Genomic DNA, 18557 nt, shown 5'->3' on the forward strand with positions numbered 1-18557 from the left:
AACCTGCTGCTTCAGGGATTAAACCACACTCTAACCATTAGGGATTAGGAGGACTCCTTCATGGTGGGGATGCTGGTGGTGATGTGGGGTGGTGGCACTTCTCTCTGAAGTATCTGGGACTGACTGAGACAGGATACTAGGTTAGGTGGGCCTTGGGCCGGATTTACCTGGGCAATTCCTGTGCTTCTTAAACTAAACCCCTTTCAGAAATTAATTTGGTCCATGTTTCCAAATTGATGTGTTGAGTTTCTTTGAGCAGTTAACATAACACACTCATTAAGGTTTTCCATATCCAGTGAACAATCCTGCACTTTCAATACAAATGACTTATTTTAGGAGGAAAAACAAAACAGGAAGGAACAAAAGTAAAGTTTCCACAAGATGGCGCGTGGGGATGCAACAGGCAGCAGATGCCTTGACACACTCGTGCCCCCGCCTCTGCGCATGGGCAGAGCTCTCAGCGATGCAGAAGTAACTGTCCTGCTCTGCCCCAGCAAGAGGAGAGCAACGAAAATGATAAAATGTTTTTAAAACTCTGGCAGACGAGGAAAGGTTGAAAAACGTATATGTAGTCTTGAGAAAAGAAGACTGAGTTGGGACCTGATAATCTTCCAGCATGTTAAGGGCTGTTATAAAGAAGACTGTGATAATTGTTCTCCATGTCCACTGGAGACAGGACAAGAAGTAAGAGGCTTAATCTGCAGCAAATGGAGCTTTAGGTTAGCTATTAGGAAAAACTTGGTAATTCTAAGGGCAGTTAAGCTTTGGAACAAACGTCCAATGGAGGTGATGGAGTCCCCATCGTTGGAAGCATTTAAAAACAATTTGGACAGGGATGGTCTAGCTTTACTAGGTCCTGCCGCAGCACAGAGGGTGGGATTAGATGATGTCTCGAGGTCTCATCAGCCCAACATTTCTATGATTCTATGTGTTTTACACACACAACCAAGACATAAGAGCTGCATTACTGCATGCACTACAGGTCTGTGGAAATGAAAATATTTTTTCTCAGTCTAGCTGAAATTGACTGAAGGACTGGGGAGAAGAGAGGTATGAAAGAAAGACCCATGAACCTCATTTGTCCTGCCAGATACCACCCCCGAAACACAGAGCCAATGTTGCAGGTTGTGATGTTCCCCTCTGATGTTATCTGGACCAGTGATCTGCTAGGTCACTTCAATCCTTGACTCTGGGAGCCAGCCTGACCCTGCTCTGCTGTGAGCACCCCATTCCTGAGCTGGTCATGCACAACCTCTGGCATGGAAGCTGCTCCTACGATTGTGCAACCGAATGACACCAGCCAGTATCTCCGGTCCCAGACACAACCCTAGGAACCTCCGTCCTGCAGTGTCCAGTTATGCCCACTGGACGCTACAAGCTTATATGAGTTTGTCAATTTAACAAAGAAATTGATATGTACCAGGCCTGTTATCCCAAGGGGAGTCTCTGACATGCTTCAAACCAAACACACTGCTTCAGGTAGAACGAACAAACAGATTTATTAACTATAAAGAGATTTTAAGTGATTATAAGTCAAAGCGTAACAAGTTGGATTTTGTCAAATAAAATAAAAGGAAAACGCATTCTAAGCTGATCTTAACCCTTTCAGTGCCCTTACAAACTTAAGATTCTTCTCACCACAGGCTGGCTGCTGCTCTTCAGCCAGACTCTCCCCTTTGGTCAGCTCTTCAGTCGCTTGGTGTGGTGATGTCTGTAGATGGAGGTGGAAGAGAGAGAGCCAGAGCACGAGCATGGCAAACGTCTCTCCCTTTTATCATGTTCTTTCCACCCTCTTGGCTTTGCCCCCTCCCGCCCCAAAGAGTCAGGTGAGCATTACCCAAAAGAAGGGTTGTGTTTCACTCAAGAGTCTAACAGATCCTTTTGTTGCTGCCTAGGCCAGCATCCTTTGTTCCTGTGAGGCTGGGCTGGGTTTGTCCCATACCTGCCCTGATGAGGTGTGAACTGCCTCTCTGCTCTTGGAGAGTTTTTGCCTGGGTTTATTTTAAGCCATGAGGATACATTTCAGCCTCATAATGATATACATGAAATTATAACCTGTAACAGTACTGTAACAACAATTACTATAACATCACTATAACAATGTTCAGTGCATCATGAGCCTTCTGAAGACACCCAACATGGCAAACTTTGCATTGGATACCACGCAATAATTTTATTAAGATTAACATGGAGGTGTAAGGTGTTCCGTTGAGATACAGTGCTTGGGGCAATGCCCTTGGTTGTGGTGTGTTTGTGCCTGGTTGTTTTCTACTGAGAGTTTCAGCAGTGACAATGTTCAGATATCCAGCTCTGCCACATTACAAAGAGGTGTGAAGTAATTAGAAATGCATTTGAATGGTCTCTCTCTCTCTCACATTGAAGTTCAGGATTCCATAGTGTTTTCCTTCCTATGCCGCACTACCCAGTCCACGTGTCGATGGGTCTCTCCCTGCCAACATTCCAAGTGCTCAGCTTCCACTGCCACGGATGGCAGCTTCGTACTAAAGCCAAAAGCCGGATCTGAGCCTGAATGGATAACAAGGGAATATTAAATGCCTCCTCAGACATTTCAGCTTACGCCAGATCTTCTATTTCATGTTTTTTCTAAAAGCTGTCTGGGAGGCCAATTCAAATGCATATAGCTCCAATTCATATTCCTGGGGGAATTCTGTGCCAAAATATTAAAAATTATGCACACAACATTTTAAAATTCTGCATATTTTATTTGCCAAAATAACACTGTATAATCACGCCAGTTTCAATTATTTTGTATTTATTTCAAAATACTGATCAGCAACTCTGTGTGTAACAATACAGACACAAAAAAATCTCCCAGGAGTAGAGTGTTAGGGAAACCCCTATGACAACCCAGTTCCTATTTCTCTGCCCCCTCCCCACCAGAGCCCAGCAGGGGGGCCAGACACCCACACCCTCTTCCCCAGAGCCCAACTGCAGGCCCCCTCAGCCCAGACACCTGCACCCCTACCCACCAGAGCCTAGCTGTGCCCCCCTCAGCCCAGACACCCAAACCCCCTGCACCCCAGGGCCCAGCTGCAGGACGTCCCCCAGCCCAGACACTCGCATTCCCCACCAGAGCCCAGCCGCACCTCCCCAGCCCAGACACCCGCACTCCCTCCCCCCAGAGCCCAACTGCAGGTCTCCCCAGCTCAGACACCCAAACCCCTGCCCCCCAGAGCCCAACTGTGGGCCCCCTCAGCCCAGACACTCATGTCTCCTCCCTACCAGAGCCCAGCCACAAGCCCCTCAAGCCCAGACACCCTCATCCCTACCCCCCCGCCCAGCCCAGACACTCACACCTGCTCCCCACCAGAGCCCAGGATCCAGAAGGAAAAGCAGTGTGATGTTGGGTCACAGGCTTGTACAGAGTTTCCTGCACACCCGCTCCTTCCTTCACGACATGCTGAGTACTGCAGCTGCCAGGCACCCTCCAGCTCCCTCCCCTGCTCTCCCCTAGCAGTGTCTTCTGTTTGCAAGTTGGGCTCTGTGGGTCCTGCAGCTCCATAGTGGCAGCCAGCAGCTCTGTAGCCTATTTCTGTGGGAGGAAATGGAAATTCCGTGCACATAACATGAATTTCTGCACAAATTCTGCACTGTGCAATGGCACAGAATCCCCCCAGGAATAAATTCAATGCCCACTGAAATAAATGGAATTAATTGGTTATTGGATCATCTCTACAATGAATAGGCAATTTCTGTCAGTGCGGCCTGCCTCTATGCTGAGTGTGAAGAGGAGAACCATAAGAGTTTGTGGTCATGAAAGGGGGCCAATTTTACAGATTTGCTGAGGTGCCAGTTAGACTTTAAAGCTGAAATCTAATAAGCTAGATTTGCCAGTTGGATAAATGTCAGAGCCAATATTAGACTGGAACCTAACATAACGCCGTTTTATTGAGTCCTGGGATCATTAGCTTACCGAGTTAATGCTGAGTTCTTTTCAGGTCAACTTGAATAATTTTTTAAATCAGGACACTTGCTTATTCTTAACTAATCAACAATTTATAATTCAACCAGAACCACATCAATATACAATCAACAGTTCACCAATCAAAACCAATATTCTAGTTATATACTGCTTGAAGCAATACAGTCTAACACAATGGTTTTCAAACTTTTTTTCTGGCGACCCAGTTGAAGAAAATTATTGATGCCCTGCGACCCAATGGAGCTTGGGATGAGGAGTTTTGGGTGTGGGAGGGACTCAGGGCTGGGGCAGAGGGTTTTCGTGCGAGGGCTGTGGGGTGGGGACAGGATGACAGGGTGGGGGGGCTCGGGTGGGGCAGGAGGTTGGGGTATAGGAGGGGGTCAGGACTCTGGGCTGGAGGTGCAGGCTCTGGGGTGGTGCCAGGGATGAGGGGTTTGGGGTGCAGGAAGGGGCTCCAGGTTTGGGGGGGCTCGGGGATGGGGCAGGGAATAGCTGCAGGGTTGGGGCACGGGCTTACCTCGGGTGGCTCCCGGTGAGTGGTGCAGCAGGGTTGCTAAGGCAGGCTAGTCCCTATGTATTCTGACACCGCGCTGCGCCCCAGAAGCGGCCAGCAGCAGGTCCAGATTTTAGGCGGTGCACAAGCAGCTCTGTGCGGCTCTCACCCGCAGGCACTGCCCGCTCCCCAGTGTGGAGCCAGTGCTTGGGGAGGGGGCAGCAAATGGAGCCCTGTGGCGCCCCCACACCTAGGAACCTGACCTGCTGCTGGCCGCTTCTGGGGTAGGTAGAAGAAGGTAGGGACTAGCCTGCCTTAGCCAGGCAGCACCGTTGACGGGACTTTTAACATCCCAGTCGGTGGCGCTGACCAGAGCCACCACGACCCAGTACAAGGTCGCGACCTGCAGTTTGAAAACCACTGGTCTAACAAGCAGCTGTCAAAGACTGAAGTTGAGGCTCAGTGGTTACATCAAGGAACAGTGAAAATCACCAAGTTTTCTTATTATGTTTACTTATGTATCAGTTCTTTATAGATTTTAGGACTGGAAGGGATCTCAAGAGGTCATCAAGTCCAGTCCCCTACCCTCATGGCAGGGCCAAATACTGTCTAGACCATCCCTGACAGACATCTATCTAACCTACTCTTAAATATCTCCAGAGATGGAGATTCCACAACCTCCCTAAGCAATTAATTCCAGTGTTTAACTACCCTGACAGTTAGGAACTTTTTCCTAATGTCCAACCTAAACCTCCCTTGCTGCAGTTTAAGCCCATTGCTTCTTGTTCTATCATTGGAGGCTAAGGTGAACAAGTTTTCTCCCTCCTCCTGATGACACCCTTTTAGATACCTGAAAACTGCTATCCTGTCCCCTCTCAGTCTTCTCTTTTCCAAACTAAACAAACCCAATTCCTTCAGCCTTCCTTCATAGGTCATGTTCTCTAGACCATTAGTCATTCTTGTTGCTCTTCTCTGGACCCTCTCCAATTTCTCCACATCTTTCTTGAAATGCGGTGCCCAGAACTGGACACAATACTCCAGTTGAGGCCTAACCAGCGCAGAGTAGAGCGGAAGAATGACTTCTTGTGTCTTGTTTACAACACACCTGTTAATGCATTCCAGAATCATGTTTGCTTTTTTTGCAACAGCATCACACCGTTGACTCATATTTAGCTTGTGGTCTACTATGACCCCTAGATCTCTTTCTGCCATACTCCTTCCTAGACAGTCTCTTCCCATTTTGTATGTGTGAAACTGATTGTTCCTTCCTAAGTGGAGCACTTTGCATTTGTCTTTATTAAACTTCATCCTCTTTACCTCAGACCATTTCTCCAATTTGTCCAGATCATTTTGAATTTTGACCCTGTCTTCCAAAGCAGTTGCAATCCCTCCCAGTTTGGTATCATCTGCAAACTTAATAAGCATACTTTCTATGCCAGATCTAAGTCGTTGATGAAGATACTGAACATACCCAAAACAGACTTCTGCGGAACCCCACTTGATATACCTTTCCAGCAGGATTGGGACCCATTAATAACTACTCTCTGAGTATGGTTATCCAGCCAGTTATGCACCCACCTTATAGTAGCCCCATCTAAATTGTATTTGCCTAGTTTATCGATAAGAATATCATGCAAGACCATATCAAATGCCTTACTAAAGTGTAGATATACCACATCCACCACTTCTCCCTTATCCACAAGACTCGTTATCCTATCAAAGAAAGCTATCAGATTGGTTTGACATGATTTGTTCTTTACAAATCCATGCTGGCTATTCCCTATCACCTTACCACCTTCCAAGTGTTTGCAGATGATTTCCTTAATTACTTGCTCCATTATCTTCTCTGGCACAGAAGTTAAACTAACTGGTCTGTAGTTTCCTGGGTTGTTTTTATTTCCCTTTTTATAGATGGGCACTATATTTGCCCTTTTCCAGTCTTCTGGAATCTCTCCCGTTTTCCATGATTTTCCAAAGATAATAGCTAGAGGCTCTGATACCTCCTCTATTAGCTCCTTGAGTATTCTAGGATGCATTTCATCAGGCCCTGGTGACTTGCAGGCATCTAACTTTTCTAAGTGATTTTTAACTTGTTCTTTTTTTATTTTATCTTCTAAACCTACCCTCTTCCCGTAAGCATTCACAATATTAGGCATTTCTTCAGACTTCTCGGTGAAGACCGAAACGAAGTCATTAAGCATCTTTGCCATTTCCAAGTTTCCTGTTACTGTTTCTTCCTCCTCACTCAAAAGTGTGTGGCCAAATATTTGCTGCTTGCTGTGTTTGATTGTTTAAAGAAACAATAAAAAAATTCTGCTTTAAAAAAATCCAAACTTTTGAACCACCTCAACTTGTGACCAAACACCTGAGCCCATCTAGTCAGAGATTTTTCCAGGTTTCTGTTACTCTGCTGGCTTCCTTGACTCATATCTGTCTCCATAACTTTGGGTTCATTTAGGTTAGAACATAAGAACAGCCATACTGGGTCAAACCAAAGGTCCATCCAGCCCAGTATCTGTCTACCAACAATGGCCAATGCCAAGTGTCCCAGAGGGAGTGAACCTAACAGGCAATGATCAAGTGATCTCTCTCCTGCCGTCCATCTCTGCCCTCTGACAAACAGAGACTAGGGACACCATTCCTTACCCATCCTGGCTAATAGCCATTAATGGACTTAACCTCCATGCATTTATCTGTTTCCTAGAGACTGGCTCCATGGGGTCCCTCACAAACTGGAGATGGTTACTGTGGCTTTGTCTTTAGTACAGCTTATGTACATACTCCACGAGCTGGGCATTTGAGCTTGTTCCAGAATCTGGGATGAGCCTATGTTGTGAAAACTGAAATGCTCAAAATAGCACATGGATGTGAATGGACACAGGGTGCTAAAATTAAATTAACCCAGGGGTTCTCAAACTGGGGGTCGGGACCCCTCAAGGGGTCATGAGGTTATTACTGGGGGTCACGAGCTGTCAGCCTCCACCTCAAACCCTGCTTTGCCTTCAGCATTTATAATATATAAAATATATAAAAAAGGTATTTTTAATTTATAAGGGGGGGGGTTCGCACTCAGAGGTTTGCTGTGTGAAAGGGCTCACCAGTATAAAAGTTTGAGAACCACTGAATTGATCCCTCTGAAGCCTCAGGGAATGCAGGGGAGGGGGGTCTCCCTTGGTAGGGTTGGGAAGGAGGTAGGTGGTGTAGGATATTGCTCTTCTCATCTGATCCCTCCCCCAGTGGTTAATTTTAAATGAAGCTACCCTCCCCTGACATGAATCTCCCTGTGGCACTGAAATTAAATATAGACTATAACTTGGCATTTGAGAAGTGAAAGGGGTGGTAGCCCTAATGGAAAAGCTAACAGCTTGGCTCTTTTGCAAGCCTCAGACTGCTGAATGAGCTTTAGGGTAGGGAAGGCTGTGCCTCCCAAATGGCCTGGCCTTGCCCCCTATCTGACCCCCACCCACTTCTGCCCCCCGACTGCCCACCCTCCCTCAGAATCCCCGACCCATCCTGCTCCTTGTCCCCTCACTGTCCCCCAGAGACCTCCCCCCAACCACCCTGGAACCCCACCTCTGCTCCCTATCCCCTGGTTGCCCTGACCCCTATCCACCCCCCTGCTGAGTCCTGACAGACCGTCCAGGCCAAGCGGTGGGAGTTCAGGCCTTGCTGGAGCTTGCAGCCCGGCCCCCTTACCATGCAGCTTTGTGTGGGGAGAAGCTCAGGCCTCGCTGGAGCCATGCTGCAGCGCTATCCAGGGACGCTCCTGGATGCGCTGAGGCTCCAGGAGAGGAGCAGAGGTGGGGTTGGACCAGGGCCGGAGAGGGAGCCTCAGCCATTCTCATAGGGACCCCTGCAGAGCCCAGGGCCTGGGGCAAATTGCCCCATTTTCCTCCCACTCTGGGCGGCCCTGACTGCAATGCAATATAAAATCACTGCCGCTAACATTGGTGGGTGATAAAATACTAACAGAGTGGAAATTAATGATGCGGACTGGGCAGTGACTCAGTGCAATTGGATCCCTTGATAAGCTGGACCCATTCAAAGAAAACGAGTTTGAAAAGAACCAAATGAAAGGTCCTGTACCTAGCAGCAAAGCATGCAGGCCACACCTACAGAATGGGGAAGTGTATCCAGGAAAGCAGTAACTGTGAAGAGGATTTAGGGGCCATGTTGGACAAGCCATTCAACATGAGCACCCAGCGTGATGCCGTGGTGAACAGGGCTAACGCCATCATTGGATGTATGAAAAGAGCAGTGAGTAGCATAGGGAGGTGACACACCATCAGTAAGACTGGTCATGGAATACTGCATCCGGTTTTGGTGTCCGCTTTTGAAAAAGATTTTGGAATATTGGAGATGGGGCGGCAAAAAGCAATGAAAGGTTTTGAGGGCTGGAGAAAAATGCCTGCTAGTGAGCAATTGAAAGAGCTCAGCCCGTTTAGATAACCAAAAGATCAGGAGGTGATGTCATTGAAGTGTGGAAGTGACTTCATGGAGAGAAAATATCGGGTATTAAAGGGCTCATTTATCTAGCAGCGAAAAGCAGAACACGACCCAGTGGCTGGAAACTCAAAAGAGACCAATTCATATTAGAAATAGGGCACAAATATTCAACAGTGAGGATGAATCATCAAAGGAACAAACTAGAAAGGGACGTGGTGAGAATTCCCCATTTCTTGATGTCTTCTAATGAAGACTAGATGCCTTTCTGGAATGTGTTTAGTCAAAAACTAGCTACTATGCTCTACAGAAAGCATGTGATATGCAGGGTGTCAGATTACATGCTCTAATTGTCTCTTCTATCCATAAAGTCTGCTCATTTATGAACAACTGAGCATAGCATGGGGAAGAGCATCTCGTGTTCTACTGTGTAGTCAGTGTCATCCCCACAATGAAGAGCCATTGATTGGGGTGATCCAAGGGAAGCAGCTCAGACATCCAATGTTGCTGAACAGGGGCAGGACATCAGCACTGCAGGGGAGGGGTGGGTGTGGCAGTGAAATCACAAGGGCCTTTGGCAGGACCTCAGCCTATTGGACAGAGGTGGTGGGGAGGCGATGATCTCACAGAGAGATCTTGACATCATCCAGGCAGGACAGGGGCAACCTTGGAGATCCCTGTGGCTTTGTTTCAGCATGTCTCCTTCTCGAGGTCTCTCCTTGAGGACTGAGAAAGAATTCACTTTCATGTACGTGAGCGCCAGGAGGACCCTCTTTGGAGTTTTCTCCTTTTCTTTTATCGATTTTGCTAGAACACAGGCGTCCCTGTATAGAAGGTAAGAGCCTCTGAGAGGTTTGGAACCTTTTCAGTCTGATCCATCAGGTGCCAGCTGATTTTTAGGAAAGGAAAACACTAGCTTGTGGGGCAGCCTTTTATTTCCCACCTAGGACTTGTCCCTTAGAATCACTGGGGACATTGGGGCTTCTCCTTTTTGTTTTCCCTTTTCCTCTGTCCCTCCTGCCTTTCACTTCTTGCTTCCTTTGTCCTTTTCCTCTGCTCTCCTCAAGGAGCTCTAGCTGTGCAGCGGGGGGACGGGAGAGGGGGGGTTATGGGAGGCCCTCACAGAGAGGTGAGACTGGAATAGTGCTCCGAGAATGATCCCCTTGGTGGTGACCTGCGCCATTCTTTGGGCTATTTGATGAGAACCCTTAGCCTCCCACCCCTCAAAGTCTCTCCCTCTTTTCTCTTCTTCTCTTGCGTCTTTGTTCCCCTGCTCTCCTTTCACCACCAGGACCTGTCTGTGCTTGTGGAGTGGGGGATGGGGGGGTTGCCCTCCAACTCTCATTGTGGGAGGCCCTCCCAAAGACGTGTGGCTGGAATAGTGCTCTAAGGGTGACTCCCTCCAGTGGTGACCTGGGACATCTGGTGAGAACGCTCAGCTTTCTGATTCTCAGAGTCTCAATGCTGACTGGGTGAGCATGGGGCTATTGTGAGGGAGGAGACTCAGGTCCTTGTTACTCTCTTTTAAGACCAAGGAAATAAGCCAGAACCAAACATTTATTTGATTGCTCTTGCTGCTTTTCTCCATTCATTGTCTTTGAGTAATTCATGATTCTCTCTCTAATGGGCTAGTTCTTCTAAAATACTTACTGAATAGTTAGGTTTTAAGAGAGCCACATGCAAACCCATACTTCCAGTCACAAAGGAGTAGGCAGCACCCTACAGAATGGGGGATAGTCCGCTGGAAAGCAGTGACCAAAACAAAAGTCATTAAGCATCTCGGCCATTTCCAAGTTTCCTGTTACTGTTTCTCCCTCCTCACTGAGCAGTGGGCCTACCCTGTCCTTGGTCTTCCTCTTGCTTCCAATGTATTGATAAAAAGTCGTCTTGTTTCCCTTTTTTTCCCATAGCTACTTTGAGCTCATTTTGTGCCTTTGCCTTTCTAATCTTGCCCCTGCATTCCTGTGTTGTTTGCCTATATTCATCCTTTGTAATCTGTCCTAGTTTCCATTTTTTATATGACTCCTTTTTATTTTTTAGATCATGCAAGATCTCGTGGTTAAGCCAAGGTGGTCTTTTGCCACATTTTCTATCTTTCCTACCCAAGGGAATAGCTTGCTTTTGGGCCCTTAATAGTGTCCTTTTGAAAAACTGTCCACTCTCCTCAGTTGTTTTTCCTCTCAGTCTTGATTCCCATGGGACCTTACCTATCAGCTCTCTGAGCTTACCAAAATCCGCCTTCCTGAAATCCATTGTCTCTATTTTGCTGTACTCCCTTCTACTCTTCCTTAGAATTGTGAACTCTATGATTTCATGATCACTTACACCCAAGCTGCCTTCTACTTTCAATTTCTCAATGAGTTCCTCCCTATTTGTTAAAATCAAGTCTAGAACAGCTTCCCCCCAGTAGCTTTTTCAACCTTCTGAAATAAAAAGTTATCTGCAATGCAGTCCAAGAACTTATTGGATGGTCTGTGCCCTGCTGTGTATTTTCCCAACATATATCTGGATAGCTGAAGTCCCCCATCACCACCAAATCTTGGGCTTTGGATGATTTTGTTAGTTGTTTAAAAAAGCCTGATCCACCTCTTCCACCTGGTTAGGTGGCCTGTAATAGACTCCTAGCATGACATCACGCTTGTTTTTTACCCCTTTTAGCCTAACCCAGAGACTCTCAACACTTCCTTCTCCTGTGTCCATCTCCACCTCAGTCCAAGTGTGTACATTTTTAATATATAAGGCAACACCTCCTCCCTTTTTCCCCTGTCTATTCTTCCTGAGCAAGCTGTACCCATCCACACCAATATTCCAATCATGTGTATTATCCCACCAAGTTTCAGTGATGCCAACAATGTTATAGTTGTATTTATTTATTAGCACTTCCAGTTCTTCCTGCTTATTACCTATACTTCTCGCATTTGTATATAGGCATCTAAGATACTGGTTTGATCTTGCCTCCCAGTTTTGCCCTGACCCTCCTTTCTCTCTGCCATTATAGCCCATGCTCCCTCTTGTTTCCGACCCATCTCCCAGGTCTCCATGTTCCCCACTTACCTGTGGGCTTTGCTCACCTGTTGCCGTCGAACCTAGTTTAAAGCCCTCCTCACTAGGTTAGCCAGTCTGTGTCCACACTGTGTACCCAACACATTTATCACCTTTCCAGTGTTTCTCCAAGCAGTGAGGATATACTTGTCTTAAAAACACTTAAGAATGTGGTTACCTGCTATTGGAATGGATTGGTCCATAAGGGAATGTCTGATTATGCATCCAAAGATCGTATTAGCACTCTTGGCCACAGCATCTCACTGGGATCTCATGTTCATCTGATCATCCACCCCCTCCCCCCATATTTTTTCAGAGTCACTGCTTTAAACGAGCTGGCTGAGGAGCTTGCTGGACTATTGATGTTGATCATCAATAATTCTTGGATCATTGGGGAAATTCCAGAAGACTGGAAGAAAGTTAATATTTGCCAATGTGACAGAGTTGGGACTCATCACTGCAACGCCTCCCACTGGCACACCTGGAAATTAGCTCTGTTCTTTGTGGGGCACCCTCTGCCGGTGGTGTCCCATTTGTCGTCTATTCCCCTGTTGGTGTCCGGACTCACGTTGCTCCCCGCTCAGCATCGTCCTCTTTAGGACACTGCCCTCGGGCAGTGCCCACTGTCTGGTTGCACCCCCTTCCGGGGGTCTGGCATTATCAGCAGTCCCCCCCATCTGCACCTGTCCTAGGGGCTGGCTGCAGCCTCAAAGTGTAGCCCCTTTGTCACAGGGACCAGCCACAGCCTGTATCAGGCCATCCTCCTCCTCAGCCAGGTGTAGTACAAGGGGGAAGGGGGAGACCCAGGCCCACCCGCTACTCTGGGTCCCGACCCAGGGACTCTCTAGTGGCAGCCTCCCTGCCCTCCTACTCTCTCCTTGTCAGGCTTTTGTCCCTGGGCTGCTTCCCCTTCGGCCACGTGCACCTGCCCAGCCCTTTGTAGCAAGGCCTGCAGCCTGAGGTTTTCCTTGGCTGGAGCTCCCCAGCGCCTTCTGCCCTTCCCCAGCACTGCTCAGCCCAGGAGCCACTCCTCCTCCCTAGGCAGCCTTTATATAGGGCCCAACGTGGCCCTGATTGGTTGCCTCTGCCCTGCCCTGATTGGCTTCTAACAGGCCTCTGTTGATTGGCTGTCGGCCTGCGCAGCCTCAAAGGCCTGTTCCAGCTTTTTTCTCGGGATGGGGCACCGCCCCACCACAGCCTGTTTTTAAAATGGTAAATGGGGTGACCTGGACGTGACACTTTGTATCTCAAAGTAGCACCCTGGAACCCCAATATTCACCACTGTGGAATAATTATGATATGCTTGGTATAATGTATACCTTGTGAGGTATCATTTTAAAAGTCTTGATCTGTTGAATATTATTAATATTCTGTTGGATTGTATGTACTATCATTGTTATGAAGTGTTGCTATATGTGTTACTGAAATATGCTGCGAGGTTGGGAATGCCCACAGCGAGTCAATCAGTTGCAACAAAGGAGGGCCAGACAGTGGTGATGGCCCATCAAGAAAAGAATACACTATCCCAGAGGCTCCATAGGGAAGGAACATACACAATGGAGACTGCTTGACCAATCGGGATTTCCTGACCCCCATGTACCAGCAGGATCTTTCTAGTATCTGGAAGAAGGTATAAAAAGAGACACACATGGTGTCATCACATGACCTTGTAGAGTCATAGCTGTGGCTGGGAGTCCCAGGGCCTTTAAATCACATAGGGGGCTCCCAGCTGCAGAGGTGGCTGGTAGCCCCTGGGGCGAACGAAAGGGCCCGAGGCTCCAGCCACTGTGGAGCTCTGGGTCCTTTAAATGCCAGCCCCAGTCCAGCTGCCAAAGCTGCGGGCGGGATTTAAAGGGCTCCAAGCTCCCCGCTGGGATTTAAAGGGCTTGAGGAGCCCTGAGGCTACTGAGACTTCTGTAAGGGATTTGACTTGCATGCTTTTTGCCACACAGCATTTTGATTAAAAAACTACTATGATATACAACTAACAAGGCCACACATTAAATGTGAATTACAAATTGGCTAACTAGTAGATTGCAAAATGTAACTGGAGAATTGTCATTGAGTGGGTATGTTTCCAGTGGGGTCCCACAGGGATCAGTTCTTGGCCCTATGTTGTTTAAGATTTTTGTCAATGACCTGGAGGAAAAAATAAAATCATCACTGATAAAGTTTGCAGGTGACACAGAAATTGAGTGTTTGGTGAATAATGAAGAAGACAGGTCACTGATACAAAACAGTCTGGCTCACTTGGTAATGGGGCGTAAGCAGATAATATGAATTTTAATAAGGCTAAATGTAAATGTATGCATCTAGGAACAAAGAATGCAGGCCATACTTACAGGATGGGGGACTCTATCCTGGGAAGCAGTGACTCTGAAAAAGATTTGGGGGTCATGGCTGATAATCAGACAAACATGAGCTCCACCATGATGCTGTGGCCAAAAGAGCTAATGCAATCTTGGGAGGAGAAAAAGAGCAATCTTGAGTAGGAGTAGATTCAAGAAGGATGTTGATAAATTGAAGAGGGTTCAGAGAAGAGTGATAAGAATGATTAAAAGATTAGAAAGAGACAGGGTGGGTGAGGTAATATTTTTTTATTGAACCATCTTCTGTTGGTGAGAGAGAGAACTTTTGAGCTACACAGGGCCCTTCTTCAGGTCTGTTTAAGCTTGAAAGCTTGTCCCTGGTACCAACAGAATATAGTCCAATAAAAGGTATTACCTGACTCACCTTATCTCGCTAATATCCTGGAGCCATAACACTGCCTTATAGTGAGAGAGTCAAGAAGGTCAATCTATTAGCTTAACAAAGAGAAGGTTAAAAGATGACTTGTTTACCATCTGTAAGTACCTACGTGGAGAACATCTGTTTAATAACAGGTCCTTCAAACTAGCAGAGAAAGGTCTAACATAATCCAATGGCTAGAAGTTGAAACTATACAAGTTCAGACCAGAAAGAAGGCTACATTTTTAACAGTGAGAATAACTGGCCACTGGAACAATTGTCAGTGGTGGATTCTCCATCAATGACAATTTTTGAAATCAAGATTAGATGTTTTTCTTTCTGCTTTAGAAATTATTTTGGGGAAGTTCCCTGGCCTGTATTATAGTCAGACTAGATGATCACAATTGTCCCTTTTGGCCTTGGAATCTATGACTAAGAGAGATGGAAGGCTCATCCATGAGTAAATTATAGGAGTCTTTGGTTTGAGAAACTAACAATAGTTGGAAAATTCTTTATCAAGCATCGGAGAGCTTTCCTTTCCTGGGAATTGTGTGTCTTAAGCTTTAGTTTAATTATGCTCCCCAGACAAATGTCTCACCTTTGGAATCGAGCTATGGACTCTCGTTGACTTTAGCTCCGAGAGGAAGCAAAGGTTTGGAATATGCATAAAGGTCATGGAAGAGTCAATAATTTAGTTTATGTTCTCCCCAGATAGTTAAATGGCAGAAAGTGAGAGAAGCTGTTAACATATTTTCAAGGCATATTTTAATGTCTGCACATCTTACAGTGGCAATATTATTATGTGCCTGCAAGTCAATAGGCTGCTCCTCATTTCTGTCCTTTGAGACTAATCCACAGCTGGTTGCACTGTCACTACTTGGCCTGGATCTTAGTGATCGGATGTCTCACTGCAGAATAAAGACTCTGCTGCTATTTGCTGTTTAGGTGAAAATCTGGGACATCCCCAAACATTTACTAACAAGAAACATCACCAGCGCAAGGAAGGAGCTTTTGGGTCATGCTCGAAGGGTGGGACTCATTGAATGGCATCCTACGGCCAGCAACATTATCTTCAGTACTGGCTATGATTATAAGGTGAGTCAGCTTTGCCTTTCTCTCAAACCTGCTGCAGATGCTGCAGGACAGAATGTGCGGCCCAGGCCCAGTGGAGGGACCCAGAGGGTGCATCAGCAGGGAGACGTTTTTCATACTTGCTTTGTTTCTTCGCAATCAGTTTTGTTTGTACTCCTACATGTAGTTGCTTTCTGTAACAACAGCTCATTGAAGTTGTATGAGGAGAGCCCTCCTGGAGACAGCACTACCCTACTGTGTGGGTCACCCCTACCTGGGGCAGAGGACATAGAGACTGGGTTTGTACAGACATCTGTGCTGCTGGTCCTGGTTGCAGGGGCAAAAGCCTGGGCTCACCCCAGCCCTCTAGGGGTGAGGGAGTAGTCTGGCTCTTGGGCATTCCAGCCAGTCTCTCTATCAGAAGAGCAGGGCAGGCAGGGAAATGTTTTCCCCAGGACAGCCATGTTGTACTTGTAAGCTGGGGCAAAGCATGCTGGGAAATAAAGGGTGTATATAAACACTAGCTTTTCAAGAGATGAAGAGACTGGGAGGCAGGCATACTGCATAGAAGGTCTGGTGTAGGGCAGAGAATGGAAATTCCAAGTCATGGCAGATTTCACATCTTACAGTGGCAATATTATTATGTACCTGCAAGAAATTTGTTTTCATTTCAATTAAGAACAAAACCTGGAAGATTTGAAATTTTTCACAAAAGAAAATTCAGAAAAAAATGTTTTCAGATTGATCTGAACATTTTGTGTCAATTTTAACTTTTAAATTTATATTCTAATATAGCAGAATATAATTATAACACCGTTATATTTCAGAGTGGTAGCCATGTTAGTCTGTATCAGCAAAAACAGCGAGGAGTCCTTGTGGCACCTTAGAGACAAACTTGGGTATAAGCTTTCATGGGCTAAAACCCACTTCATTGGATGCATGGAGTGGAAAATACAATAGGAAGATGAAGTAGGTTTTAGCCCACAAAAGCTTATGCCCAAATAAATGTGTTAATCTATAAGGTGCCACAAGTACTCCTCGTTGTTTTTACTGTTGTATTGTTGAGAAAGGAAAATGGAAATGTTTCATTCTGAAGATGTCAAAACAGGACATTGCAATGTCATCTGAACTTTTTTCCTCTTTTTTTCTCCAAACCAAAACTTTTGGCTAAATCAACCCAGTTTTGCAGTGTTTTGATATTGACAGAGCACAGTCCTGTCCGAGTTTCTCTGGCAGCCCTAAAGTGAACCCACTTTTTGTGTTTTGGCAGCTGCTCTGTGTGCCTTTGAGTAGAGGTAGCTTTGACATGATTTGTTTAGCCTGTGGGACTGCAGGCTTTGGATGGGGTTTAATTAGCTACCCTGGGCAAAGGGACATGGGTACAAACTCCAAAAAGGAGCCTTTTGAACTTTCCCGACTTTCAGTGACCCTCTCCTTTCCTCTAAGGGTCTGTCCACACTGCAGTCAGAGAGTTGACTGATGCTCCGGTAGACACATCCCCATGGGCGACAGGCACGTGGCTCCAGCATTTGGGGAGGCTGGTCTGAGCGCCAGAAGCTCACCTGTGCCTGGACTGTGGCCCCCTGCTTGCTCCACTTGAGGTCCCTCCCCCACTCAGCCTCCTTCCCTGAGGCCCTGCTCCACCCCAAGCCCTTCTCCCACTTAGTCCCCCCCCGAAGGCCCTCCTTTTCTGCCGCTCGCCTAGTCCCTCTTCTTCACCCCCATTCCCTGAGGCCCCTGCCAAGTCCATCCACACCCCCCAGATTCCACCCCCATCAAGGCTGTTTCCCCAAGACCCCACTGCTTGCTGAGTCCCTCCACTCCCTCACTCACTCCACCCCCACCACCTGCTGAGTCCCTCCACCCACCCCCCACGGCCTCCTCGTCTGCCACTCACCTAGTTCCTTCTCTTCTCCACCCCCCCGTCACCTGAGACCTCCACTGCCCACCAATTCTATCAACCCCGCAAGACCCCACTGCCCGCTCAGTTCCCCTCTTCCCCCAGAGACCCCACTGCCATCTGCTGCCCATTGAGTCCCTCCACCCCTTTCCTCCAAGACCCCACCACCTACCATCTTTCCACTCCCCTCCGCCATAGCCCCACTGCTCGCTTAGTCCCTCCACCCTCTCCGCCATGGCTCCACTGCTCGCCTAGTCCCTCCACCCCCAGCCCCCTGAGACTCCACTGCAAGCCGCTTGGGGGAGGAGAGGAGGGACTCAGCGAGAAGCTGCAAGCAGCGGGGGCCTCGGAAGAGGGATGGAGTAGGGACAGGAAGAGGTGGGGTGTGGAGGGGCACAGGGGGAAAACGGGGGGGCCACCACAGCCCAGGCATCCGCGCACTCAAAGGCAGCAGATTGGCAGCTGCGCTGCAGGGGAGGCTTACCCTCCCCCGGCCTATTATACCTGCCACTAGGCTTACCCAGGCTAGCATTGGTCTAGGGAACGTGAGTACCAGTAGGTGTGAAGCCACAGCAGCATGGACTTCAGCACAGACTAGCCGCTCAAGTACAAGTCCTGGGTGGGCTTGTCCAGCCTGCATTGATATGGCATTGCAGCCGTAGGCACTCACACCAGCTCCATCAAAACGAACGGGGGGCATGTCGACAGGAGCTGCAGTCGCCCCTCTGATTGCAGAGCAGAAGACCCTAAAGGAGTCACAACCCGCATAACATTCACTTCCCCATTGTGTAGTTGTAGGTTTAGTTTAGTTAATGTTAACGTAACTGGTTGCTGTTCATTCCACCTGTTTTCCCCTGCAACAATTTCCCCATGCAGTAAAAGTCCCCTGGAAATGAGACTGTCAGCTCTTTGGGGCAGGGTGCATGCCCCTGACAGAC

At 47.5% G+C, this 18557-nt stretch overlaps 1 protein-coding gene across 1 annotated transcript in view; it reads left to right on the forward strand.

Annotated features, from left to right (window-relative positions):
• CORO2A (coronin 2A) overlaps positions 1-18557 on the forward strand; it is a 118280-nt gene that overhangs the window by 67420 nt on the left and 32303 nt on the right. The window contains exon 4 of the mRNA XM_030567777.1: positions 15594-15743. Coding sequence (XP_030423637.1) covers positions 15594-15743 — 150 coding nt within the window. The remainder of the gene's footprint in view (positions 1-15593; positions 15744-18557) is intronic.

The sequence above is a fragment of the Gopherus evgoodei genome, chromosome 6 (assembly GCF_007399415.2).
Source record: "Gopherus evgoodei ecotype Sinaloan lineage chromosome 6, rGopEvg1_v1.p, whole genome shotgun sequence".
NCBI lineage: Eukaryota > Metazoa > Chordata > Testudines > Testudinidae > Gopherus > Gopherus evgoodei.